Source organism: Oreochromis aureus, linkage group 14, assembly GCF_013358895.1.
Source record: "Oreochromis aureus strain Israel breed Guangdong linkage group 14, ZZ_aureus, whole genome shotgun sequence".
NCBI lineage: Eukaryota > Metazoa > Chordata > Actinopteri > Cichliformes > Cichlidae > Oreochromis > Oreochromis aureus.
Window position 1 is genome coordinate 28,391,454 of NC_052955.1, and position 27,117 is coordinate 28,418,570.

A 27,117-nucleotide genomic window follows, 5' to 3' on the forward strand; every position below is an offset into this window, starting at 1 on the left:
AACAGATGCTCACAGAGGGCTCGTTAGCACAACATGCTAATGAGAAATGACTGGCAATCGGTAGTCACCTGTGACATTTACCTTCCTACCACAGGGTCTTTTTTCCAGTTCCCGTCTCAAAATAAATCTGACAAGATCAAAAGTTCAGGCTACTCTCTGCTGCTCTTTTTATTCAGACATTTTCTTAATGAAAGAGGCTCTCACCTCCCAGCCAAGACAACAGTCAGGTTCCAAAATATGTAAATACAAAAGCATACTGGGACCAATACTTTTTACATTTCTACTTTTTATACATTACTAGAAAACATTGCATACATTTTCATTGCTATGCAGATGACACCCAGCTATATTTATCCATCAAGCCAGATGTCCTAAATGTATAAAGGCCTGGATGAAATTTTCTGTTTCTAAATTCAAATAAAACTGAGGTCATTGTACTCGGCCCAAAAACTCTTAGAAACATGGTGTCTAGCTGATACTAACTTTGGATTGCATTACCTTGGCCTCCAGTAACACTGTGAGGAATGTATGTCATTTAATTAGCATTTTAAAGAAATATGTGGGTCTGCTTTTCTTTTTCCATCTCTAAAATTAGAAACATCCTGTCTCCAGGTGCTGCTGAAAAGCTACTTCATGCATTTATCACTCACTGGCTGGACAACTGTAATTCATTACAGCCTTCAGTTAATCCAAAATGCTGCAGCGAGAGTCCTGACAGGGTCTAAAAAGAGAGAGCACAGGTCTCCATGCTGGCTTCGCTGCTAAATCCAGAATTGAATTTAAAATCCTTCTCCTCACATACAAGATCTTGAATAATCTGGCCCTATTATATCTTCATAGTACCATATTGTCCAAATAGAGCACTGCGCTCTCAGACTGCAGACTTACTTGTGTAGAGTTTCTATAAGTAGAATGGGAGACAGATATTTTGTAGCACCAGTTCCCACTTTGGATTCGGGAGACAGACACCCTCTCTTATGCTTAAAACCTTCCTATTTGATAAAGCTTATAGTTAGCGCTGGATCAGGTGACCCTGAATCCTCTTAGTATGCTGCTATAGGCTCAGACTGATGCAGGACTTCATGTGATGCACTGAGCACTTCTTCTCGATTTACCACCTTTATATACCATTTGAAAAGATCATTAATTTTTACCTTCTAATGCTGTGAGCATGTTTTAACCCAAAACACAATCTTTTCTTAACCTTACAAAGTCAGTTTTGGTGAAAAAAGTGAATGAAAACAAAACAACTCAGTGAGTGAAAATCACGAGCACAAGCATCCGCCTCCAAGCTGGTAAAAGTGTGATGTAATCCACTGCCACCCCTCCTAACTCAGGCTTTTTCACTCTTCTTAAAAGGACTCTGTAACTAATAATACCACAGCAGGCACTACAGGAGCAGCAACATCTGACGCTCTGGAACGAGAACAAGTTCAACACACACACCTGGTTGACAGGTGCACGTGAAGTTGCGTCCTTCACCCCCCTGCCTGATGTCAGTGCAGGTGCCGTTGTTGCGACAAGGTCGGTGGTGGCAGGCGTCATATTCCTCACAAAAAATCCCGGTGTAGCCGTCTTCGCACTCGCAGAAGAAGGTGCTCTGCAAAACGCGACAGCACACAGATTTCACGTGTCAAATCAGGGAGCCCTAACGGCGAAACGGCGGGAGGGAGAGAAACTTGTGAAACAGTAATAATGAGATCGCAGATTGCGAAATAATTCAGCGACACAACAATGCAATTATGAGCAGCGGTGACACAGTTTGGTTTTCTCAGCTAACGAGGGAAAACAGAAGAAACGGCACAAAAACAGGCACGGTGAGATGACCTCTGCAACACCTCCCTCTCTACACTTTCATTCACGCTTAAGAGGCACAACCAACCGCTACATCTTTTTTTTGGTTCGGTACGTGAAAGTTGGGCCTCAGTGGATCCATTTTTAACTATGAGCAACAGACAATTAAAACAGGCCAACATAAATTAAAAATAGCACCGCAGTGTTTGTTCTTCCAGCTATTAAATTTGTGATCAGTGACCAAAACAGAGCAACTCTGATGATGATGATGGGAATTCTGCTTTTTTTGAAGTTGCATGTTTTAGATGTTAGAAAGCTATAAAGAGACTGCTAAAACTAAAGCAATGAGCGTGCCCATTCAGTGGAGCTACCTTTATTTATTACCCTAATATATGCTAGTTTGTCCCATTAATTTTGAACCTATAGGAGGGCTGTGCATAAAAATGGCTTTAATTTGCAAAACCCTTTGAATTAAAGCAAGGACTCTTCATTTTAGTCACATACTGACTGCTGAAAGTAGCTTCTTGTATCAGCGAGCACTGAAACGTGTTCTCGGGTAAAGAAAAGAAACATTTCTATGTTTTCAGCTTTTATTTCCCGGAGTTCTCACCTCAGAGGGTTGGGTGATGCATTTGCCTTTTCCGGAGCACTGAGGGTCACTGAAGCTGCTGCCGGGCTCCACACAGCTGCTGGCCTTCACCGTCAGGTTGAGACGGAGCGTGACCTCCGGGGCCGTGGGAGCGCCAACACGAATCACACCTGCCACAAGAGAGTGTGTAATCTGCTCATTTATACAACAAGTACAGTAATATGTGAAATGTACAGACGCAGTCTCTTTGGATGGATAATTTGACTCAGTGGTGGAGTTTTTAACCATACAGCAGTCTGAAGATGTACTTTCTTTTCTATTTTCAGACACGGCTCAGCATTTATAAATATCTCAACACCTTTTGGAGAGTTTTTAAAAGGATTCCTGGTCCCCAGAGGATGAATTCTTGGCAAGCCTTTCTCTTTTCTCGCCTAGCGCTCAGCTGTACTTTTAGCCTTTTAGCATGTTGAGTGAATCATCAAGCATCGGCCTGCAGCAGCCACACACAGCTTTCATTTAACAATGCTTTAGGAAAAGTACACACCGCTGCCCCAAAACTGCATAAAACTTAAGTGGTAATAAAAGAATTGATGGAGGCAGTTCATTACAGTGACCAAAATAGAGACTGTGCCTCTCTGTCTTTGTCTCTCCCCATCTCTGGATCTATAAATGTAGAACATCTCCTATTATAGGTTCAATCAAAGCTGACAGCTTCGCGGGCACTCGGATAAAAATAGCTTCGTAGTGGATATCACCTGCCATTCTTTTGGAGCAACACCACCGGTGACAACAGCGATGATGCAAGCTCCTCGGCCAATCGGAGCCCTGATAGAACGACGCGTGTTCCTCCGTCATCCCCGACCGAATCGTCGTCAGCACAATGACACTGAAAGTCGGACCTGCACAGTCATTGCGCTTTTAAACTGCGAGGAAAGCACATGGCCACAAACATCATGGCGTTTCCATCCCATGTGTAGATGGGTGCCTGTGTCTTTCCTCCTTTCCCCTGCATGTTGCAGGGAAACATGCAGCACGCTTAAAATCATGCGTAGATGTGAGTTTGGTTTTGTTGCAAGCATTTTTATTCAATAAATGCGATACCGCCTGCGTCTTCATCCTTCTGCCACAAATTGTCCTTCATTCACGCCTCCTTCACGCCCCTTTATCCTTTCCTCTAATCCCTTTCTTTGTTGTCTCCTTTCCTCCCTTGCTCCCTCCTTATCTAACTCTTCTTTCTCCCTCTTCCATCCTTCCTCATCCTCTCTTCTCTCTGATTTAACTCCCCAGTGTCATTGCCGCCACCCCGCCCCCGTGTCCTTCTCTTTCTCCCTCCCTCCGTCTCTCTCTGGTGAAGCTGCCACCGAGTTACCAGACGTGTCAAGGTCAGCAGCCGGGAAGAGTAGCGAAACAGCATCAGGTATGTAGAGCACACACAGGGGTCAGCCAGCCCTTCAGTCAAAGGAGCGAGGCTCCAATTAACCCCCGGCGGCACCCGCTGCAGCTCACACCATCGCTTTTTGGCACCACTCTGTGAATACTCAAAAACTGTCCGTGTGAAGCTCGGTATTAAAACACAGATGGAATATCAGCATAAATGTCTGTTCGGTATGCAAATAAAACATTCTGACTCACATATGCAAATGTTATGTTATTTTCCCCCGATGACACTGAAGAATAAACGCCGCAATTACAACTTATTTAAATTCATTAATCCTCTGATGTTTTTGGCTCGGCTGTAAATGATCTATTTGGAGCTTCTTGACAATGTTTCAAATTCAGCTTTTCTGTGGTTGTTGGATGAACTGCCATACACATTAAATGATAGAAAAAAACACTATTCTCTGTTAATATGTATCTAGTTTTAATAAAGTTATGGCAGGTTTGGAGTCATCGAGGGAGTATCTATTTATAGTTCTCACAATCTTTTTTATAGATCACCCTGAAACTTCACAACAACACACCAAGCCTTGGGGGACACGAGTACCTAGGTGGGCTAAGCATTTGACCTTGACCTTCATTCTTAGGCAGCAAGGTCAAAGTTGACCTTGAAAACAAAATTCCAGAAACCATATCAAGTAATGTATCCTATGACAGGGCACGGAGACCGCTGTACAACACGCTTAAATCTTAAAATCTTTACAGCCTATAGAAGCTAAAGGTTTCAACTAATTCTGCTCCAATCATATCGGCAAAGTTAATAAAATAGGCAATTTTAGTATGTAGTGCTTCAAGGTTATGGGTCAAGGGTCAGAGTCACACGAATTAGGAAAAAACTTTAGTTTCTATTGGATCATCTCCAAACTTTGAACCAATATATTAGTCACTAGGGGCGCAAATTTGGATATGAAAACATGAATTCAGTTTAATATTTGCTTAAAAAATAAGATAATTTCCAGTTTTAAAAAAGTGTTTTCTTGATTTTATGGCAGCTGGTCGAATAAATTTGTTAAGCGCTGTATGCCCACATTTTCTATACAATCTATGAGCCAAACATCCTGATTTACCAGCTTTTTTAAAGAAATTATTCATAACAAAGTAAATCCTCTGTTCTTTTGTAAAGACAAATCCAGATTCTTGGCTTCTGTGTCCAGAAATACAGCTCAGGGCTAAATGCTAACACAGAGCTAAATGCTAACATGCTGATGTTTGGCACATGTCCACTATTGTAGTTTCCTGTGTTTGCATACTAATATTTGCCAAAAGGCATTATTAAAAAGTACCCGGACACTGGAGGCTTACTCAGGAAGTAGTTCTGTCCCAGGGGAAGCAAGTGGTCTGGCACCACCAGTCCATCCGGGGCCTGCAGGAACCACATGGTGGTGCCGTTCAAAATGGACGAACGGAGGAAACCCTCTTCGTTCACTCGCCACAGCACGGGAGCTCCACTGGCATTCACCACGACCCTGGTTGGAGCAGAGACAGGAAGGGAGTCAAGTATGAGGAGGCTGCTTTCCCAGCTCGTGACGAACGCTTACAGCCTTCAGTGTGTAAATCATAGATTGCACAAGAAAATTCAAGACTCAGTGCTCAAACACAATCCACGCAGTGCACGCTTTTGCTACTGTATACCTAGTGAGGGCTTAATCCATCTTGCCAGCCATGAACCTTTTTAAAATGTCAGCATGTCAGCTTGAAATATTAGACACATGAATGAATCCTCTATGTGAAGCTGCCTGCTTCTGCTAATGGTTGTTTTATTCAAAAGAAGAAGTTTGGTGAAATATCATCCCGTGTGCACACGTCATGGTCGACAGCAGCTCAACAGTCAGTCAGCTTTTGTACTGAAGGACATTTTGTGCAGCGTACCCAGGACCGATGATTAAAGTACTGTCCTCCTGTTGGTGAGTCCAAGCTGGGCTCATAGTCAGGTCTGTGAGTAATGACTGCCAGAGAGGTTGATGCTTCTTGTGGAAACACTGTGAATCTTGTGAATAGAGTTGTGAAATACAGTCAGTGTTGCTGGCATCCATCATTCACACTGAGCCATTAAATAGACCCCCGGGGACACGGAGGTCTCTGCAGACCACATAATTCAAACATGAGCCACATAAAAATACCAGTGACACCAAAATCATCGCTTTTGTCTCTTATTTAGACAAACCTGTTATTAAGCAATTCCAAATTAATGTCTATGCAGAGGCCAAGATCAGCAACCCAAATGATACTGATGAGACAAAGTATTTACAGAGCTCAGTCCATCTCTCACTGCTACCAAAGCCACAGCCAACACGGACCATGAGGGTAAATCCCGTATCTGGAGGCCTACTGTTCTGGGGATCGTGCTGCCAGTAGGATGATCTAATCCCTCTGGGCAGAGCGAGAAGACCAATGCGCGGCATGTTTTCTGCCAGAGACGCCGAGCTCCACCAGCTGCTTGCTGAAGAGACAGTAAAGAGCAGAGCCAAGCCGAGCTGAGCCGAGCTGGATCGCCACGCAGAGCGGAGTGAAATCTGTCACTGGGGGTTGTGAGAGGGAGCAGCTTCAATGAGCCTCCTCTTGTTTAAATGCAATTGAGAAGCCCTCTAACCCCACTCCCACACCTAATCCATCCAATTTTAACAAAAACAAAAATCAATCTGATTATGCTCTCAGCTCCCGCCGTCACGTATCTGTTCTAATGAACGCTTGTTACTTATAAGAGCAGTAATTATTATTATTACCTCTATGTGCTTTTCATACACTCAGCCACAGATGAAACAGATTTACAGAGAAATTAGGATAAAAAAATGACAGATACGGGATGTGCCTGGCTTGACAAATAAGCGCACACGAGTGTTTGTAACAAGCTGTTTGATTCATTATTAAAATATAAAATATCAGAGTCAACTTTGCCGGCATGAAAAAATATAAAATGGTAATAAATTATTCAGAATTAAAGGCTGATATTTGCAGTGCTGTGTAAACGTACTGAGCCAACCAGTCATGTGAAATAGGTGCAGGGACTTATTATAACATGTGTAAGTGTACTTGGCAATACAGTATATGAGGCATAAACAGAGTTTATACAATTCTAATAAGCTCAATATTTAATAACCAGTCTGAACTCTCTTAGTCCAACTTCCTTATAATGTCTTTAAGTAGTCTTCAGGAATAGTTCTCCAGGCTTCTTGAAGGACATTCAAAGCTCTTCTTTGGATGTTTCTGCCTTTTGTTCTGTTCTCTGTCATGATGATCCCACACTGCTTCACTAATGTTGCGGTCCGGGCTCTGGAGAGGCCAATCCATGACACGCAGTGTTTCATTCAGTGTTTTTCTATCCAGGTATGCCTTGGCAGCATGTTTGGGAACACTGTTATGAAGAAAAAGCAAGTTGTTGCAAGTGATGCTACTTTTCTGTGTTCATTCTGTATTTCCATCATTTTGACAAGATCCACAACACCACAGGCTGAAACGCAGCCCCAAACCATGACAGATGGTTGCAGACACTCACTGCTGTACCTGTCTCCTGATCTCCTCCATACATACTTATGATTGCTCATTTGGATCCGTCGCTCCATCAGACTTCTTGTCACTGATTTTCAGTCCAGTTCTTGTGTAATTTGGCATACATCAGTCTTTTCTCCTTGTTTCCCTTCCTTAAGAATAACTTCTTGACAGCCAACATTCCACTGAGACCATTTCTGATGAGGCTTCAGTGAACAGTAGATGATCAACTGAAGGCTCAGATGCATCTCTCAGGTCTTGTTGGACTCTTTGCTGAATCTTTTCCTGTGTCTTAAGGACATGACTTTCAGATTCTGCTGTATCTGCTGTAGATACTTTTTCTTTTGTCTTCCACTCTCCAGTTTCCTCAGATTTCTTAAGGATACACCCCATACTATGCCAGGTATCCAGCTAACAACTCTCACCTTATCGGTGCAAATATTTTATCTTACTATGCTGTATTTGGCATTTTTTGCTACGTTTTGTGACAGGCTGCGAGTAACAAAGCACTTAAAGACACAATTAAAAACTGGTTCTTTGTAGACACAACACTGGTTCATACCTCGAATTAGATGCCTTTTTGGGCTTGAATGATTCATAAGTGAGTTTTAAGTGGCTTAACACTCCTCTGAAAATGGTCAGGTACATGAAGTGGACTGAAATCTAGTAAAAAAGCAGCCAATGCTACAGTGGCCCTGAGAGGCCAAATGGACTGCAACTTAAGAAAACACCAGCAATAAGAAAAACGCTGCAAAAGCACACAAAACACAACGGAAATAGGAAAAAACGAAAACAGAACTAGGTAAAAAAAAAAAAAAAAAAAGGGGGAAGTGTTTCTGGGGAGACAATAACCCGACGGACCAGTTGCGGGAAACCAAAACATGCTAGGTGTGTTTTATCATGATTCATATAATACTGATGACGGATTTTTAGGCTAATAGTTAGGCTAACACACTTACCTCTCATCTTTTCTTTCCTCACAAAACCGATAGATCCTCCACTTCTTTTAAGTGTCTCCCAGCGCAATTCTTAGCATATTTTGGTTCCTGCAACTGGTCCATCGGGTTATTGTCTCCCCAGAAACACTTGTGCTTTTGGAAATCTGTTTTTTTCCTATTTCCGTTTTCTTTTTTCCATTTCCGTTGTCGTTTTTCCTATTTCCGTTGTGTTTTGTGTGCTTTTGCAGCATTTTTCTCATTGCTGGTGTTTTCTTAAGTTGCAGTCCGTTTGGTCTCTCAGGGCCACCGTACAATGCCCAAAGAAAGACCTTCAGAAAACCTGGAAAACTATTTTTAAACATCACTAAAGACTAAGACTTTTACACAGCACTAAATTTATTATTTAAAAGAGGACAGAACTGCTTAAGTGAGCCAATTTTGTTTTTAAAAAGAAGTCTGCCAGGCACACTTTGTGGTCCATAAGGATATATTGTAGGGTTGAGCTGAGGAGCGAGGGCAGGTTGGATGAATCAATACGATGGCTGTCCCACAGCGCTGCGGCAAAGATGGGGGCTGAGCCTGGAGGTGAAGCTACGAGCAGTGACTGCAGTAATAAGATGGTGGACAGGCTGCTTGTAGCTGAAATGAGTTTTCCTTCGCTTCAGCCTGAGGCGCAACATGAGGAGCCGAGATATCCGGGGATCTTCAAATGAAAATGTGCCGTGTGATATCTGACAGCTAGTCCTGCATTTGAATGTTCTACACTCACACTGTCGGGAGTGTGTAAGGCTTTGTTCGACTTCATGTTGGCATTTGGCTGATTTTTCGTGGCCAGTGAATAATTGTGACTTAGAGTGATTATTATTATTTCAAAGCGCTTATATTAAAAGAGTTCATAGTCTTGCGAGTGATACTCAGGTTCAGCGTACGCACGTCTGTTTAGAGACATGACAACTACTCTCTCCGGCCTCTCTGGGATCTGAAGCTTCATCATCATACTATCAGCACCTCTAAATCGATGCCACTTTTGGATTGCTGCTTCATTCCTAAGTGCGGTGCGTCGGGTTTGTAAGAGTGCCCTTCACTGCCTGCATCTGGGCGTGCGTTCAGGTGTCATGTGCAATTATACAATATGAAAACAAAGCAGCAGCAGTTGATTAACTCGCAGCTCTCGGTCTGCGGTCGTGATGAGGGGCCCGAGTCGTGCCTGCAATATGTAACGAGGTTCTACATCAAGGACGCCCAGCATTCACCTTGACCAATCCTTCAGCATAATTCACTGACCCTTATTTACTGAGCAAGAGGAAGAAAGTTTGCGAGCAAACAAGCTCCGAAAAGACAGAACGCACTTTCAGTCACGTAACGCCAGAGTCTTACGTGCAAGAGCCGAGTCACGAGGGGATTCAAGTGGGAGGCAATTAGCTTAAAAATCTTTGAGCTGTGTTCTGTTTCCAAGGAAAGTTTCTGCATGCAAGTATGCAGATGAAAGGCTGCACAAAGCAGAATCTATTTTAATGTATCTTGATGATAATTATGCGCCCGATATACTGGACAGCGTGCTTTGTTGTTCCTCTTGCTGATTAGGAGCCAAAGAGCCGAGCTAATTTTGCTGAGATGGTTTTTTTAGGCTCGATTCTGGTGTTTGTGTGCTCACATAACACAGAGGTGAAAAGCAACCACTGGCCACTTGTAGGTGAAAGTTTTCCCCACAACACCGTCTCCTGAGGGCATTTCCACATCACTGAGCTAATGCCACAAGTTCATGTCATGTTGTTCACACGGTAATTACAAAAAGCTGAGATGGGAAATTTTCCTGGTTGTAAATGAAAGAGTTGTAAGTATCAGAAAAATAAATAGAAATTGCTACTGCTACAACTAGACTGCTAAGCAAGCGCTCCAAATTATGAGGGCAGGAAAATAGCTGATTTAGGATACATACATGGTGTGAATACAGCTCAAATCCCTTTATCGGGAGTTTTTTTTTCCATTATAGCACCACTACAAAAATACTTTGATCACCTGTCCAGGGTCTACACGGCCTGTGATAGCTGGGATATGCTGAAGCCCTCCCCCACGATGGACGGATCGAAGAAGACTAATAATTCCAAAGCACTGCAGACAAACAGGTGTTTCCATCAGAGCGTGTCCGAGACATTGATTTGTCAATATTATTGGCTGACAGTGGCCTATCACAGATAGAGCACTGATATGAAACAGACTTTCTTCACAGCATAAAAAGCAAAAGACTATCCTTAGGGAACTCTGAAATTATGTCATCACATGGTTTGTCGAGCAGAGCATCTCCAGCTCCAGTGTTCGCAACACTCTCGTACTCTCATGTGTGTATCACATGCAGTGTAGTGCATGCCACAGCTGAGCAGACAGAAGCAGTGTCTTCACGATTAGTTGAAAACTAGTGTATTTAAAGTCAGCGCTATTTCGTCTGTGTAGGTTCTCAGTCGTCCACGTTATGGGAGTCTTGGAAAGAAAGCGACTGGACTTCTTTAAGTTTCGTGAAGATGTTTCTCATCTTATCCGAGAAGTTTCATCACCTCTAAAACTAAAAGGTGGAGAGTCCCAGATATTTAAACCCTAGTGGTAGTCCCTTAAGAGGGTCTTAAACCACTATTATCCATTCATCACATGAACCAAGGTGTGAAAAAAGCCATGTGTCATTACCACTAGTGGTAAAATTTATATATGCAAATTAATATTTCATGAAAATGTCATCAGAAGGTTCAATAAACTCTCCATTTTCAAAAAAAATCTGAATTTTCTGGCAATTATTTTACAGCTCAGACTTTAAAGGGCTAACCTCAAAGCCCTTTAAAGTCGGGTTTACCGAAATGGCAGAGTGAAAAGAAATCGTAGTTCCTGTGTTAATATTAGTTTGGAGTAATTTAGCAGCAATGACACATGACTGAAACACAATACTGGTGTCAAACTGTCTTTTTCCTATCTATTTTATTTCAGTTGGATGACTGTGTGTGCGTTTATTGAATTTATAGAAGCTCCCATGTACACGAACATGTTCGTATTCCCAAGCAGATTTATTTGGTCTCTGAATCTCTATTGGGAAAATTTAATTAAGCTGTCATTCTGTCTGCTGAGCAAACGGCATCTCTCGAGTAGTTAAAAGAAACCAGACAGATACAGCGGAAACAGAGCGAGATGAATAAATAAGGCCCCGGGCTGTGGTTCTGGTTAATCAGAGCTTGCTCTAAGGGGACGGCAGTGAGTTATAAAAGGTACTTGATGGCACTCTTACTTTACAGCCGTCTCTTCAGGTACCTCCAGGGACAGAGTCAGAGTTCCTGATGTCAGCTCACAAAGCTCAGGACTCACACAGTGCAGACCCTCGGTCACCTGAAACACACACACATCACCACACAGCATGAAATCTTTGCACTTTTTTTAAATTTAAGCTCTACAGCAGCTTAAATTTACTGTAGAGGTTATCTCACCCTGTCTGCTTCCCACGGCACTACCAGCAACCTCTGCCCAGGTTTGGGTTGCCATGGCTGCAGGGTGGGAGGAGGCGGCGGTGTGGTGGTGGGGACGGTGGTTGGTTGCGGCGGCTGAGTGGCAGCTGTGGTCGTGGAGGCAACCGGGGTGGCCAGCTCAGGAGCGGATGGGGTGGCGGGGTCCCAGTCTGCGGCCGGCAGGTCCAGCAGGATCTGATCGCACCTCTCCCCCTCGTAGCCTTCGGCGCACTCGCAGGCATAGGCCTGCTCCCCCTCCTCGCTGCCGTTGCGCTGGCTGCAGTTTCCATGGAGACAGGGGCTGCTGGCACAGGGGTCTGTGAAAAACTGAGATAATGGAGAAAATAAATAACAGGCAAAACATCAAGAGGAAGAAACAGAACGAGAAACACCCCGATGCTTCTCACTGCTGTCCTTTCGCAACTGCCCGAGCACCTTTCGGTTTTTTCTTTTTTTGCCTCCACATCATTTTTTACATCCAAATCACAAAATGTCAACAGAGTAGTCAGCTTCTGTTTTAATGGGCTCTCGGAGCGGGCCCTTGAACACTGTGGAGGACAAGACATTTTATAAGTAGTCCAAGCTCGCACTCATCATTTCCCTTTCCCTCGGTGCTCAGCGTCTTCTTTTATTGCTCTCTGACTCAGCTTCCCTGTTTATATCCTCATCTCTGCTCTTACCTCTTATTAAATTTTGGACTCTTTGTTTCCAGTAAATTGTCGAGGGACTGCATTTCTTCCATCCCTTCTTATGTATATAAAATTTTATTTTTCCACTCTCACAGCACGGACCCACTTACACTTTGTCCCAAAGTACGGTTTCCCCCACATCATGCAGCAAAGAGAAAAATGCACCCTGACAGCCTCCTTCATGCTGGTTTCCCCCATCAATAATTGATCATATTTGGAGAAAACACTGAGGCGTGGATGTTGAAGGTGAAAAGGGACAAAGCCGTGTTTATGAAGCTCACTGTCTCACACTGTGTTTGGCTTTCAGAGCCTTCTCTAATCCCGCTGCCTCTTTTTCTTTTTTAAAGCAATTTCACTGCAACATCCTCAGGTATCTGTGACTCCAGCTGTCTAATATGAATGAGTGTAGATGCAGTTTTATTAAAGGCAGCTGAAAACAAAAAATCAGGGTGAACAGAGGCAGGGGAATGATGCTCACACCAAAAAAACCAAAAACCCTCAGTGCATAAAGATGCAAGCATGTGAGCGTTAAGTATGTGTGAGAAGCAGCAGAACAACAAGGCATCATTAACAGTCCACTCTCTCCACAAGCAAGTCACAGCTCATTAGTGCTAATCTCTCTCAGGTTTTTACAAGCAATGCTTCTATCAAACTTTCCCTGCTCCGAAGCTCAGAGAGTCCCAGCAGTCCCAGCGAGCCGCTCAGCAGTGGTTGCACAGTCTGCTGCTCTTATCTGCACTCAGACGGCACTGGGGATTGAGTTTATCAACCTTTAGAGAACAGCAATGCTGCCTTATTGCAGGAAGCATTAGAGTCCGGCTCATGACCTTTTTCGTGTGTCACTCCTGATTTTTTTCCCCTCCCATCCTAAATGTCTCCATCCAGGCTGCACGAAATGTGCTCAAGCACAGCACAACACGACTAGACCCAATGAGGTAAAATCTGCATGACAAAAAAAAATCCCTGTCGCTTATTGTGAAGACTTTCCAAGGCTGAAAGTAGAGGTGATATAATCCTGCGCTGCCTCATCTTCTAGTATTCTAGTAGCATGAAGCACCTCGAGCTAAAGCCTCAGTATAGAGATAGTTATAGCAATGCTTCTCTGACAGGGTTGATCAAAGTGAACATTATTATCGTTCTAAAGTTAAGTTTGTAGTTGAACTTTCTTTAAAAAACTGGCAGCTTTAGATGTTTGCCTACATTTGTAGGATTTATTCTTTGGTCATTTTTTTCTGAAAATTTCTGATGCTGAGTAGATCATCTGGAAACCAAAAGTTCCAAAACTGTTCATTCACTTAAAAAAGACAATATACTTGATTGGATGTTCTAGGATTCAGTACCTCATAGAATCAATAGGTTGCAGTTATCATTTTCTGTACTGTATCAGTCTGTCACACCATTGTGGAGGGATTTTGGTCCATTTCTCTTTACAACATTGCTTCAGTTCATTAAGTTTTTCTTGACATTTTTTCACAGCATTTCGATTGAGGTCTGGACTTTGGACCATTACAACACCTTGATTCTTTTCTTATTCTGCCATTTTGTTGTAGATTTGCTGCAGTGCTTGGGATCGTTGTCCTATTGCATGACCCAATTTAAGCCAAGCTTTAGCCGGCAGACAGATGGCCTTGCATTTGACTCTAGAATATTTTGGTATACAGAAGAGTTCATAGTAGTCTCAATTGCTGCAAGGATCTCAAAACAAGACCCAATCACCACGCCTCCACCGCCGTGCTGAACAGTTGGTATGATGGTCTTTGTGCTGACTTCACCAGATGTGTCCCCGTGCATTATAACCAGACATCTCCAGTTTTATGTCATCCATCCAAAGGATAGTCTTCTTTCCAAATAAGTTATACTGATTAAGTCTTTTTATAGTTGTACTGTCAGAACTTTAACATTTAATTAGCTAATTGTGGCCTGTAGAGTCTGACATGTAGTTCTTGGGTTTTTTGCAGTCTCTGAGCATTGCACAGTCTGTTGTTAGGGTGAATTTACCCAGATTTCCACTCCTGGGACATCTATGGCTTCCACATTGACAAATGATGTTTCTCATGGTAGAATGATGGACTTATAACCCTTCCCAAACCGTGAAAGGGAGGTAACAGTTGCTGCTTTGAGCATGTTGCTGATGCTTTTCCTTCTTAGCATTGTGTTTACACACACCTGAACGCTCCAGACCTGCACACCGCCAAAACATCTGCTTTCATGGAGGTGCTCACACTTGGTGATGATCATTTACTCAAGTGCATTTGATCAGCAGCACCTGGCTGCTGCTTACACTCTTAATTCCTATGGAAGCTGTACAGGTGTAGAGCTGCAGTTGATTAATTCAATAAAAATGTCCTTAGTCTGTTTTTGTAACGTGTAAGTTAGCCTTGGAATAGATTCACAAGAATTTCAAACAGACCACCTATCTGCCTGATCAGATCTTTTACCAGGACAGGGGAGGTGTGTGCAGTAACTCTTATCACTTCAGTATGTAGATGCTGGTGACCTTGTGGGCACAGTTCTGCCCAGTATCACTCTTATCAGCTGCATTAACTGAAAACAGGTTTGCAGAATTATATCAGATTAATCATGATGTCCTGACATGCTTGGTGTATTAGCTATTCGTGTTTTCCGTGTCTTCCTGCATCATTTTTCTGATTGTTCTGCTGCACCAGGCCGCTCATATGCCTGGGGTCTGGCTAACCATGTGAATCAATTTTGTCTAAGCAGCTGATAATAACCCACATTAGCTCCTTTATCTATATCCCCACATGCTCCAACACACAGTACAAAGAGATCCTCCGAGGCCAAATTAATTGCTTCTCAAGGTGCTGTGATCTATTTGCTAATTTGAGATAGCCGCCCTGAGGAGAAAAGATCAATACAGCTGGATGGAGGGAAACAACCACAATACTTAAGCACTGGCAGCCACAATTTAACCTGGATGAGTCTGTTTTTAAAGACATGCCACACACACACACATGACGACACACTACATTGCCAAAAGTTTTCACTCAGTCATCCAAATCATTGAGTTCAGGTGTTTCAATCACGTCGATGGCCACAGAAGTATAAAATAAGACGTCAGATGCGGTGGTATAAAGCACACCACCATTGGACTCTAGAGCTGTGGAGATGTGATGAATCACGCCTCTCCGTCTGGCAGTCTGACGGACGAGCCTGGGTATGGTGGTTGCCAGGAGAACAGTACTTGTCTGACTGCACTGTGCCAACTATAAGGTTTGGTGAAGGGGGGATTATGGTGAGGGGTTGTTTTTCTGGAGTTTGGCTCGGCCTCTTAGTTCCAGTAAAAGAAACTCTTAATGTTTCAGCATAAAGAGACATTTTGGACAATTTCAGCTCCCGATTTCGTGGGAACACTTTGGGGATGGTCCCTTCCTGTTCCAGTATGGCTGCACACCAGTGCACAAAGCAAAGTCCATAAAAACGTGGATGAGCGAGTTTGGTGTGGAAGAACTAGCACAGAGTCCTGACCTCAACCTGAACACCTTTGGGATGAATTAGAGCGGAGACTGTGAGCCAGGCCTTCTGATCGAACATTAGTGTCTGACCTCACAAATGTGCTTCTGGAAGAATGGTCAAAAATTCCCATAAACACACCGAACCTCATGGAAAGCCTTCCAAGAAGAAGCTGTTATATCTGTATTAAGAATGGGATGTCACTCAAGTTCATATGTGTGAACGCAGACGAGTGAATACTTTTGGCAATGTAGTGTATGTTGTTCCAACCGTGGTGGAGCGACACATTTACATGTACATACATATATTATATATTTCTGAACATTATTGTTTAATTGGACATTCAAAGAGGTGAAAGAAAGTAAAAGCATGAGGAAAGTGAGCAAAAGTTTTATTTAAAAGTAAGCATGTCACTGCTGTGATGCATCAGTAATTGCAGAAGTTGAATACACACATGTAGCTAACTAAACCTGGGAAGTATGCACGGTCTGCCTGCTTGCTTTACAGTGGCAGTTTAACTTAACATCCTCTGATAATTAACAGAGGTGTGACGATGGAGTGTTACATTGCTAACGGCTTCTTCTGACACCCTGACAAGGAAAGCAAACGTTGATGCTGCGATGACTTGACGAGCTGCGTCAGTGAGCTGTAGCTGCAGCAGTTAGGAAGACATGAAACTGCATGTTTGTTAAAGCCGATGTCTATATTCATTGTGCTCGTTATTGGCTTTGTGTGGGCTGTGAAACATCCTCAGGAAGTAATATTTGGTAACTCAGCCTCTCAGTGTAAAGAATGTGGAAGTCAGCATAGTGTATATTGAGGATATTGATACTACTTGCCATGAAAAATGAACTGTAAAGGCTGTGAAATGGGTTCTCCAACGTTTTGGGTCTTTTAAGAAGCTCAGATTGAACGGCAGAAGTGCACTTGAGCAAGAAGTTGCACAATATGAAGCTACCTTCTGACCTCAGAGAGTATGAAAAGACTCAACACAGATTAATAAATGTTCCAAAGCTTTTGTTATTTCGCTCTAACCAGGGGGCCGAGCTGAGTCGCTGAGTTGTTTTGCAGCTTGCTGTGCTTGAGGGCAATGGGTGTTATTTGAAAAGGTGATGCAATAAGGAAGAATTGAGCATAATAATTCAACAGCTACTCTACTACAAGTGATGCTGCAAAGTGGTTTTGGACAAAAAGTGCAAAGCTTTCAGGATTTCAACAAATTATTTTGTGCAATAACCGAGTAGTACGTAATCCTTCAAGTGTAGCAACATAGAGGCTGAACTGAACATTGTGCCACAAACTGGTTTCTTGAACGCGACCGTGACTGCAGTGTACTCAAATGGCCTCCACAGTCACCATCTTTAGGATGTGGTGGAAGGTGAAGCAGGTGTGGTGGAAGGTGAAGCATGGACCAAAATCTCGGAGCAATGTTTCCAGCACCTTTTTGAATCTATGGCACAAAAGGATGAAGGCAGCTCTGAAGATAAAAGGGGGATCCAACCTGGTACTAGCAAGGTGTACCTAATAAATTGTCTGGCGAGTTTATAATGTGAAGCAGAATATTAGCAGACTATTAATCTCATTCAGGCTTGAGGGGAATATTTGTGCTTCCTCGTGGTTTTAATCACTCTTTCAAAAGTTCAAAAATGTAATTCAACTAAACAGAGTTCAACAAGTTAATGTGAGCCTCCAACCGTAATGCCAACAACTGGCTGAGTGCTCCATTTCACCGTTATTATCGGCCACTTGTTGTTTAAGTGCAACTCATTCGAGTGGCTGGTGATGACAATACTGCAGGGGTTCACTTTAATGGCCGCGTTGTTCCGCGAATCTCACCAAAAAAGGACGACTGAAACACGTGAAGAATGTACACAAAAAGGAAATAAGTTTCATTTATGTAGAATTCTCTGTACTTTAAGATAGTAACACAGAAGCGCCTCAGTGCTGCGCCATACTGCAAATGTCGATCAAATGTATTGATCTGATATCAGGTAAATACAGACATTTATTATAGTGCATGTTTGAAGTGTATCTTTTAATTTCCAGAGAGTAGATAGATTTTTGTGTGTTTGTTTTTTGGCAGTACTGTAAGTGTGCTTCATCGGTTCTTCGCACACACACATGGACTCAGTGTTTGCCCAGAGTGTCCCATCATGCTGCAGAGAGATGATCCATCTTATAATCCACTTAGTTCCTCACCTGGACTGTTTATCACCATTTTACCTCCCTCAGTCAGGGTGTCAGCAGCCTCCCCTGGCCTCCGTAGAGGGAGAACAGATCCAGTTTCTCTTCAGCTCTCTCTCTCATGAAAACATTTGTTCACAAATAGCAGAATCAGGATCTCGTTGGATACATTTGTTCGCGCTGCAATGATCTGAAGGAATATCAGCAGAGATGACGTGATGATGTGTCTGCACGATTCTTCTCATTTAATGTTTTACTAATGAGCGATAAAGTTAAAAATTGATGCGCCTGAACTAGATCCATCTTCTTTCCGAGACCGGGCGCGTTATTTGTTGAGCATTTGCTGTTTGCTGAATTTAAGGCTACAGAGAGAAAACTAGAGCGTCTTTGGCTCTTGCTCGCTCTCTCTGCATTGTGTAGTCTCAGAGGAGCAGTACAAATATCAGGGAATATGAGGCTGAGGAGAAAATACAACCCTGCAACATTCAGGCCGTGTACTTAGTACCACGAACGCAAACAGAGCTTTTGCAGCACTACATGCTGCAGACGGACAGCTGTGAAACACAGGGCATCACCGCAGTTTGGGGAATTAAAACCAGAGCTTTGTGACTGTAACAGCCAACAAACAGTCTGTAATTATATAATCAATCACACAGCAATTAGCTGGATGAACCAAATTAAACTTTCATGTAGCCAGCAGTCATTTTTATATGAAATGCACGGTGCATAATGAGCACCCGCAAGTCAGCTAAAACAAAATATTTAATTCATGATAGTGACAAAATAATACTTGGAAATCATCCCTCAATGGGCCCATTTCTCCCTGCGGTACTTTCTGAAGTCTTCTCTTCTGAGGTTTGGGCCCAAAGTGATTTTGCATGAATGCAGTACACACGGCACAAAAAAGGCCGAAATCCATGAAGCCGATACACGCTGAATCGGCCTAATCAAGCGAAAAATTCACTTCACACGACTCTTCTGGCTTGGACTCTTTGGATCCGCTGTCCAGACAAAAAGCCTCGGGAAAATGTCTTCTTCAGTGAACTCCTGCTTTATGAGCCAAGTGACTGAGGGAATACAGCTGAGAAGCAAAAACAGACCAAATGAGGCATAAAATATAATAAGCAAACCGAGAAACGAGGAAGCAGCAAAGCAGGAAAGCTGTTCAGACAAATATGTTATGAAGACACAGGACTTCTTGAGCCCATACTGAATACCTCTCAGGATAATGGCTTGGACACAAGAAGGAGCTTTGTTGTTGTCTTCTAATAAAAGATAGACAAGAAAGAATGAACGTGCGAATCAGAATATACGAAAAGGAAGCATGTGGGGTCTTGCAGACAATTCAAATGTTTAAGCTCGGTTTGAGTCTTTTTAGTTATTTCTCTCATGACGCAGAAGTGCGTTAAAATCTCCTGTCCTTGGCAGAAAAGTGGTGATTTTTTTTTTAACAGGCCACGTTAGCAAGAGGATCAACATCTCTGGAAGAGAGTCTAATCACTCCTCCATTTTGTAACACAATAAACTGATGGAAATGCTGCTGAGAAACTGTCAAAAAAGTGAAAGACTCGATGAGTCACAGCTACACTGTATATTTTAGGATCTGGGCCTTTTGCTGGTGTTAATTTCTAATCCTGTGAATAACATCTTTGCACTTGTTTTTAAGTCTATATTTGGTAAAAACTTGAAAAGAAATATACAAATGGTGCTGTGATATTTGCTAAATAAACTCTGCTGGTGATATGAAGGTAATGTGAGGCTAGATAACCATGAAACAAGCACACTGTGGTAAAATGCTAATATGACTGAGCACAGTAAATCCTCTGCTTTACTTTAAAAGCTAAAGAGGAAGATAAAATGTTCTAGTTTTATGAAAATCTAGTCTCACTGTGTGAAATCACAAAGCAAAATGTCTCTGATAAAGAGACTGAATGATGAAGATGAAAAGGGTTAAACTAGACACGTGTTTTGTAGAGTTGGTGGAGACAAAATCCAGCTTAAGTTTAAGATTAAGAGTTTGACTCAGGTGCCTGTAATTGTAATTCCTGCTTAATTTTAACAATGCAAACTGATGCCTCAGTCACGCATGCCTAGAAACTGGTTGCCAAGGACTTGACAACATCTTGCAGCTAAGAAAAATTTGTATTCCCTGACTGGTTGGCTGGTGATTGTTGGACATAACTGCATGAAATCAACTGCAAACAACTGGGTGCTGCACCAAAACCCCCACTGTGATTGCTTTGGTTACTAGTGCATTGCCAGAGCTGGCTGTAGTTTGCATGGCAGACACAGACTTTTTTTTTTCAGGTACTCGTCAGTGATTTTCCCAACAGTCATGAAACTTGAAAAGATTTGATAACGTTTGCTATCAAAGTAAAGGTTTTGCCTTACCAACATGTTTCAGAAGCGCAACTTTAACTTTGAAGGTGAACATTCTCTGTTTCCTGTTTGCATCACACTTTTCAGTTTCACTCCCACATGGGGAGCAGTTGTATGCAGACAAGTTGGGGTCTTCCATGCAAACTATGGGAAATCGTGAAAACTACTACCAAACTACTCTGCGTTTATTAAGGCTGTTGTGTTTTTAACATCTTTTAATGCTTTGTATATTGTTCTATTTAATCTGAACAAGCCCCTAAAAAAGTCAGTGATCGCTGTCGGCCTCTCTGGGCTTTTATTGCCACTATTTGGCAACACTTTTTAAAGCTTAGTTTTTAAAACCTTACAATGTAACCACAGCCCAGCCCATGCAGCAGTATATTAATGACTAACCTCGTGGATGGATTATCTCAGTTGTTCTCCTGACTGAAGTTTGGTCCGTTTACAGCACCCTGCCATGCGATTACATTTGTCCCTAACCATTGGGAAACCGTACTTTAACTTTTATCGAGTGGGAAAAAGTTAGCATTCATCCTCCAGCCTCACTTTGCTAATGTGTTTATATTATGCTAACCACAGCTGTGTAGCTAGCCACCACGAAACACTATGATACACCAGCTAGCCCAACTTCAGTAACCCTACAAACGTTACTACTGTTTAGTTTTCTGTCTTCATTTATGTCTGCTATTATAACTGATAGCAGAGCTGTACGTTTTGAATTTTCAGAAATCCCTCAGTCAGGACATGCAATATCATCTTTAGATGGAAACTAGTGAGCTAACTCCCTGCTAACTTTTAACTCCGTTAAACTTCACAAATTCTGTTTTCATGGATTCCTGGATGTTAAACTTAATTGTTACACCTGGTAGAGCAGCCACACTGATCAGTTTATTAAAGATGAAAGAACTTAGTTTGTAACTCGCAGTGATGCCGCAGTGTTTGTTTGAGTTTGGGAACTGAAGCAGAGTTTGGACCCGTAAACGGCTAATGACGTCAGACTGAGAGACCGGATTGTAAGGAGATTTTCAGTGCGGTACCTTACACCTCTGCACGACCAGGTTCACTTATCAATACCAAGCAACCTCCAGCAACCACTCACCCGCAAAGAGAGTGTACTTTTTTCCCTACCAACCTAAGGCTGCGTCCACACTAATGCATTTTCGTTTGAAAACGCATCATTTTCTCTCCGTTTTGGCCTTCCATCCATACTGAGATGGTGGTTTCGCTCATGGAAAACGCATCGTTTTGAAAACGCTCTCGAAAACGCATACATATGAAAACGGTGCTTTTGCGTCGCAGTGTGGACAGCGAAAACGGAGACTTTCTAGAGATAGCGATGGTCACTTCTGTAAGAACTGTGGCAAAAATGGGGCTGTGGAGGTATGGTACAGACGACATAAGAGCTGTAACTTTCCATTCCGACTTTATTCATCTCCAAACTATAACTGGACACATTGCGACAAAAACCAGCAGAACCCCTCCTCCCAACCTAGGTGTGAGTGGAGCCCTCTGGTGGGCCACCACATGACCACATTTTGGCGACCGTCTTTCAGCATTAGTTAAAACAGTGCTATTATTAAAAAAAGATAAAAAGTTCAGAAGCATCTACCATGGCAGAAGACATCTGCACATTACATAGTTCGTGTTAAATGATGTAATGTGTCAGTTTTCTCCGAGGATTCAGTTCTTCAGTTTTACACTGTCACAAATTCAAATATGAGAGTAAATCATTCCCTTTAAGACTACCTCACTGCTTTACATAACAATGTTCACCTCACATCATGCCATGCTGGCATGCCAAACGCATTGGATTCTTCCTGCAGTTCATAAACTGATCAGGTCAGGTGAAACCCCAGCTATCTCCTCTTCAGTGTCAGTGTTAGTCTTTAATAAGTGTGTCTTTGTATATAAGTCATGTTATTCACTGACAAGCTGTCAAGTGTCCGGCGCTGCTCTGTCTGACTAGAGTAAGAGGATATCGAAAAGTTGACGAGTGAGATTATTTTTCGGAAGAAATGACAAATTTATTCGCCACTTTTCCAAATGAAAAAGTAATCACTCCGCCACCCTCGTCCCGCCCTGTCAACAATATCAACTTAACAATATTCAAAGACGCTGTAATGCGCTGTTTTGAGCTTCTGCCTTAGGAGTTCAGTGATTTCCTGTCAGTATTCCAGGCAGACTTTATTGCTGTTATGATTTATTACACCCATCAGTCAGAAAACCACCCAGCATGAAACCCCCTCATGATCCAGCCTCATCACTTCTGCTGTCAGCACAGACACTTTTCAGATTCACACCTGGAGACTTTTTCCCCCTTCCTGCGACAGTCTTGAACAGAGGAGGGGGCGAGGGTGACTGGTCGGATGTATCCATACTAGAAAAAGAAGACCTGCAGTGCCAACGAAAAGATATCAGTGACCTAATTCTGGAACTTTGTGTTTGCTTAAGATGCAAAGCAGCATAAAAAAACAACAACAACAACATGAATCAAATTATCGTCTGGGAAGAGAACGAGAGCTTAGCTGCAAATGAAGGCTGCTCATCTGCTTCCAAACACAGCCTAATCAATACCCATTTGTGCTTCTTGCAGTCCGTGTGAGCTTCAGAGCTCCAGCAGTAAAAACCTTCAGCTCCAGCACCTTCCTCTCTTTGGTCAGAAAGAGTATTCATCTTCATTTGCATGCACTTCCAAGAGGGTGCTGTGTTTGCCTGCTTGTTCTGACAAGCTTTTATCTCATGAGCCATTTTGGCTATGAAGTTAAACTGAAATTAAAAGTGTCAGCTGTCAGCTCTGCTATCTGTGGGATGATTGACGAGCCTCAGACAGAGCTAAAGCAGGAACAGGTGGTGATCTCACTGACACCATGGGCAGCTTCAGCTTTTACTGTATGAGAGAACTTAAAGGTACAGTAATGTAAGGGCTACACATATGTCAGAGGTATGTTATCTATTTTTTCCACAATTCAGCACAACTAGTAGTTACTAATGTTGCAGATTACGTACAGTCCTGTGAAAAACAGGATTCGATAGCTTGTAGAACCACTTTTAGCAGCAAAAACTTGAAATGATTGTTTTCTGTTTCACTCTAATATCAATGCCTCTGTCTGTCCTGTGCAACATTGCTTCAGTGCATTGAGGTTTGCAGGTATTTGTTTATGCAGAGCTCTCTCAGGGTCCTGCCAAAGCACTTTTGTTGAGTTGAGGTCTAAACATTGACCGGGCCATAGCAGCACCTTGATTCTTGCTGCTGTGCTGGGGATCATTGTCCTGTTGCATGACTGAGTTTGGACCAAGCTTTAGCTGCCAGACAGATGGCCTGAGATTTGATTCCAGAATACTTCAGTACACAGAGGCGTTTACGGTCAACTCAGTGACTCCAAGGTGCCCAAACAAGCCCATCCCTGTACCCCTCCACCACCATGCTGGACAGCTGGTATGTTCTCCAAATGTAGCGTTGTGCGTTAAGCCCAAACATCTCCACTTTAGTATCATCCGTCTAAAGGTTAGTGATCCAGAAGTCTTTTGGTGCTTTGTTCAGGTAAAACTTTGTGAACTTAAGCTGTGCAATCAAGTGTCCCAATTTCTGATGCCTTTCTTCTTGTGTGTTAACACTCATCTGAATTCTCTGAACCTGCAAACTACCAAAACCTCTGTTTTTACAGAGGTGCACACAATTATTGGTGATCAGGTGCTTAGCATCACCCAGCTGCTACTTGATCTCTTAATTACTATGAAAGCAGTAAGGGTGTAGTTCATTTTTAGGGAAAGCGGTTATTAGAATGGCTGTCATAACAATTCAGTAAGATGATGATATGTCAGAGTTGTTTACAGCTTGTGTCACTGTCCTCGGGTGTTTCAAAACCATTAATTTATGGTTCATTTTGAGTTGGATAACTGTACAACACAAACTCTACAAAATTCACTCTCTGTAGCTCTGCTTTTGTCTCCACCTGTTGCTTCTGTTTCCACTGTGCCTGACAAAGGAGATGAATGTGTATGAATTGTAAAGCTCCGCCCACATATGAGGTGATCCACTCTTCATCTATCGCAGTAGGATGCAGTCAGACCCTGTAACCCTGGCCGTTTATCAATGCCCAAGTACGCGAGTACGTACTCGCGTTCTCGGTGAGTACGTACTCGCCAAGAACGCGAGCACGGACTCGCGATATGTACAATTGGAACACCTGCGTACGTGATGATGTCACAGGTCCGGAGTTTTTAAGGCCGTCCCCTCCTAATTTAACTGTGAGTAACATGTTATGAAGCTTAACTGTAATCACAGCCAAACCGGTTTACTCAGGAACAAATAAAACACTGAAATAAACCACATTAACATTTAGAAGTGATCTAAGTGATTTATATATCATTTTTAACCTCAGTAGTGAAACCTCTATTAATAAAAATAGTGTACATGTACATACGTGTACATACCTTAATAAAAACAAGCAGGTGAGATGTTAGAACGCTTTTATTTCTATTCTAGTGGACACTCAATACTATAGACAGCTGCTGGGGTTTCTTTAACCTGAGTAGTGAGAAGTCCGCGAGCGGGGGGGGGTTGAAAACGATGTGCCGGGAGTCCGCTGTTGACTTTTGGACGAAATGCATTCTGGGATATATAGCTGTCCCAAGTCCACACCGATGCATGCTCGATAAAACGGGCGGATCAAGAACACATCCGGGACTTTTTCGCGTTCTCGGCTTGATGCGTACTTTGAATTGGAACAGTACTTGGTCTCCGACTGATGACGTATCACGAGTACACGAGAGCGCAAGTATGCACAAGTACGTATATTGATAAACGCCCCCTGAATCATTCACTCCCACTGTTAATGTCTTCACCCCTGACCTCAAAGTCAGGGGTGCGTCCAGCGGGAGGGCACTGGGTGGCAAAAGCCCCTCCCAAAATGTGATTTCCCTATCACATATGTTGCTAACCCGTTAAGTAAAGATTCCTCAAGTAAATCATTTCAGTCATACAATGCAATACAAAGCGCCTTGAGGCGACTTTTGTTGTGATTTGGCGAAAGATTTTGACACGTGAAATAAACTGTTTCTGTGCAGCAGAAACGGTCGTAGTGGTTTCAGTTTAAAGTTGTAGATTTTATAATCACAGGAGGCACTGTTCATATGAGAATATTGATTACAGGCAGGAGATAAAGTGGGATTTGGCAGGTGGGAGGACAATAAGATCAGGTGTAATGCTGAAGTGTGAGGAAAAGAGTTATTTAGAAATTTTGAATAACACAAAATTAATATACACATAACATGTTTCACACAAATATAATCCAGTGACCAGTTAAATATGGATCCAATACCTAGATACCACAGCCACAGCTGTATCGATATCACCTCCATAAACGCATCAAAGGGATGAGAAGGAAAAAAGGAAGGAAAGGAAGAAAGCGGGAGGTAAACTGGATGTTACCGGACTGCGAGATGGCATTATTTTCCTATTAGGTATGAATCAAAAACCTAATATGCCGTCACTGGAAGCAACGCCAGGATCAACAGTAATATATCAGATTTAACTGCTGATTAATCGAAGGGCAGGAACGTCTTTCCGGCCCACATTAACCCCTGATTATAGCTGCTGTACACTTAGGTCATCGGCCCCGTGTGATGACGAGATCGAAATCCATTAGGGGACACAACCATGTTAGAAACAAACATCCTGTACAGCCTCGGAAAAAAAACAATATTACTATTCACAGTAAAGCCTGGGGGAGTGTAACACAAGGAAGATAAATTACACTCATTCACTCACTCTTAACAGCTGTCTGTTGATACCACTAAAGCCCTTCAGTGCTCAAAATAGACATTACTCCATCTATGGGAGGCATTCAAGGGCTTGAAACTGATTTTTTTAATATTCTAGCTATATCTGTGTATATCAGGCTGAGCCATGTGATGCATCCTAATTAGCACGCTTATTGATGAAGTGCCATCTCTAACAGGAGGAGAGAAACATGCATGGACGCAATGGATGTTCACTGAGTAAAAAAAAAACAAAAAACTGGCACCCTGGATTGTGCAGTCCTCGCACAATAGGCTCACAGTTTCTGAAATCATATCTGCCATAAAAACCACGTGCAACTATCTGCACTTTATATTTACCTAAGCTGATGCACCGTCCAGAGACGCAGGACACTGCCCACGTTGTGTTTTAGTGAGCGGGCTTTTTAATGTTGTCTATTTCTGCACATCAAAGCGTCTTCCATCCCTCCCCTCTCCGTCAAACTTCCCCCATCACTTCCTGGCCGCCGTGGCTTCAAAGAGCAATCCCTCTTTCAAAATCTGAATCTACGAGGCCTACACAAACATGGCCGAGCACCTTGATAAATTTCAATCTCGCCTTGATGCATAACTAGATGTAAATGCAGAGGAAAGATGAGAAGGAGGAAATGCTAATGAGGTGAAACAGCCATTAACGCCCATAAATTTCCATTTCCGTCACACTTTGTCTCTCTTCTATCTCTACACATCTTTGCTTGTCATACTTTTCTGGAGTTTTTTTTTCCCCCTCTGTGAAATGTGTCACTCAAAAAGCAGCCCACAGCAGGATGACACTTACTTTGCTCCACCAGGCTCCCTATGCAAATGACATTAAATAACCTGCCATGATTGCCCGACATCATCCCTCAAAAGACAATTACCACTCAACT

At 42.6% G+C, this 27,117-nt stretch overlaps 1 protein-coding gene across 2 annotated transcripts in view; it reads right to left on the reverse strand.

Annotated features, from left to right (window-relative positions):
- dner (delta/notch-like EGF repeat containing) overlaps positions 1 to 27,117 on the reverse strand; it is a 68,265-nt gene that overhangs the window by 19,745 nt on the left and 21,403 nt on the right. For both annotated transcript variants that reach the window (XM_031752723.2, XM_039622468.1), the window contains exons 2-6: positions 11,709 to 12,053; positions 11,513 to 11,610; positions 5,123 to 5,286; positions 2,405 to 2,553; positions 1,447 to 1,600 (exon numbers count right to left, since the gene is read on the reverse strand). In XM_031752723.2, coding sequence (XP_031608583.1) covers positions 1,447 to 1,600; positions 2,405 to 2,553; positions 5,123 to 5,286; positions 11,513 to 11,610; positions 11,709 to 12,053 — 910 coding nt within the window. The remainder of the gene's footprint in view (positions 1 to 1,446; positions 1,601 to 2,404; positions 2,554 to 5,122; positions 5,287 to 11,512; positions 11,611 to 11,708; positions 12,054 to 27,117) is intronic.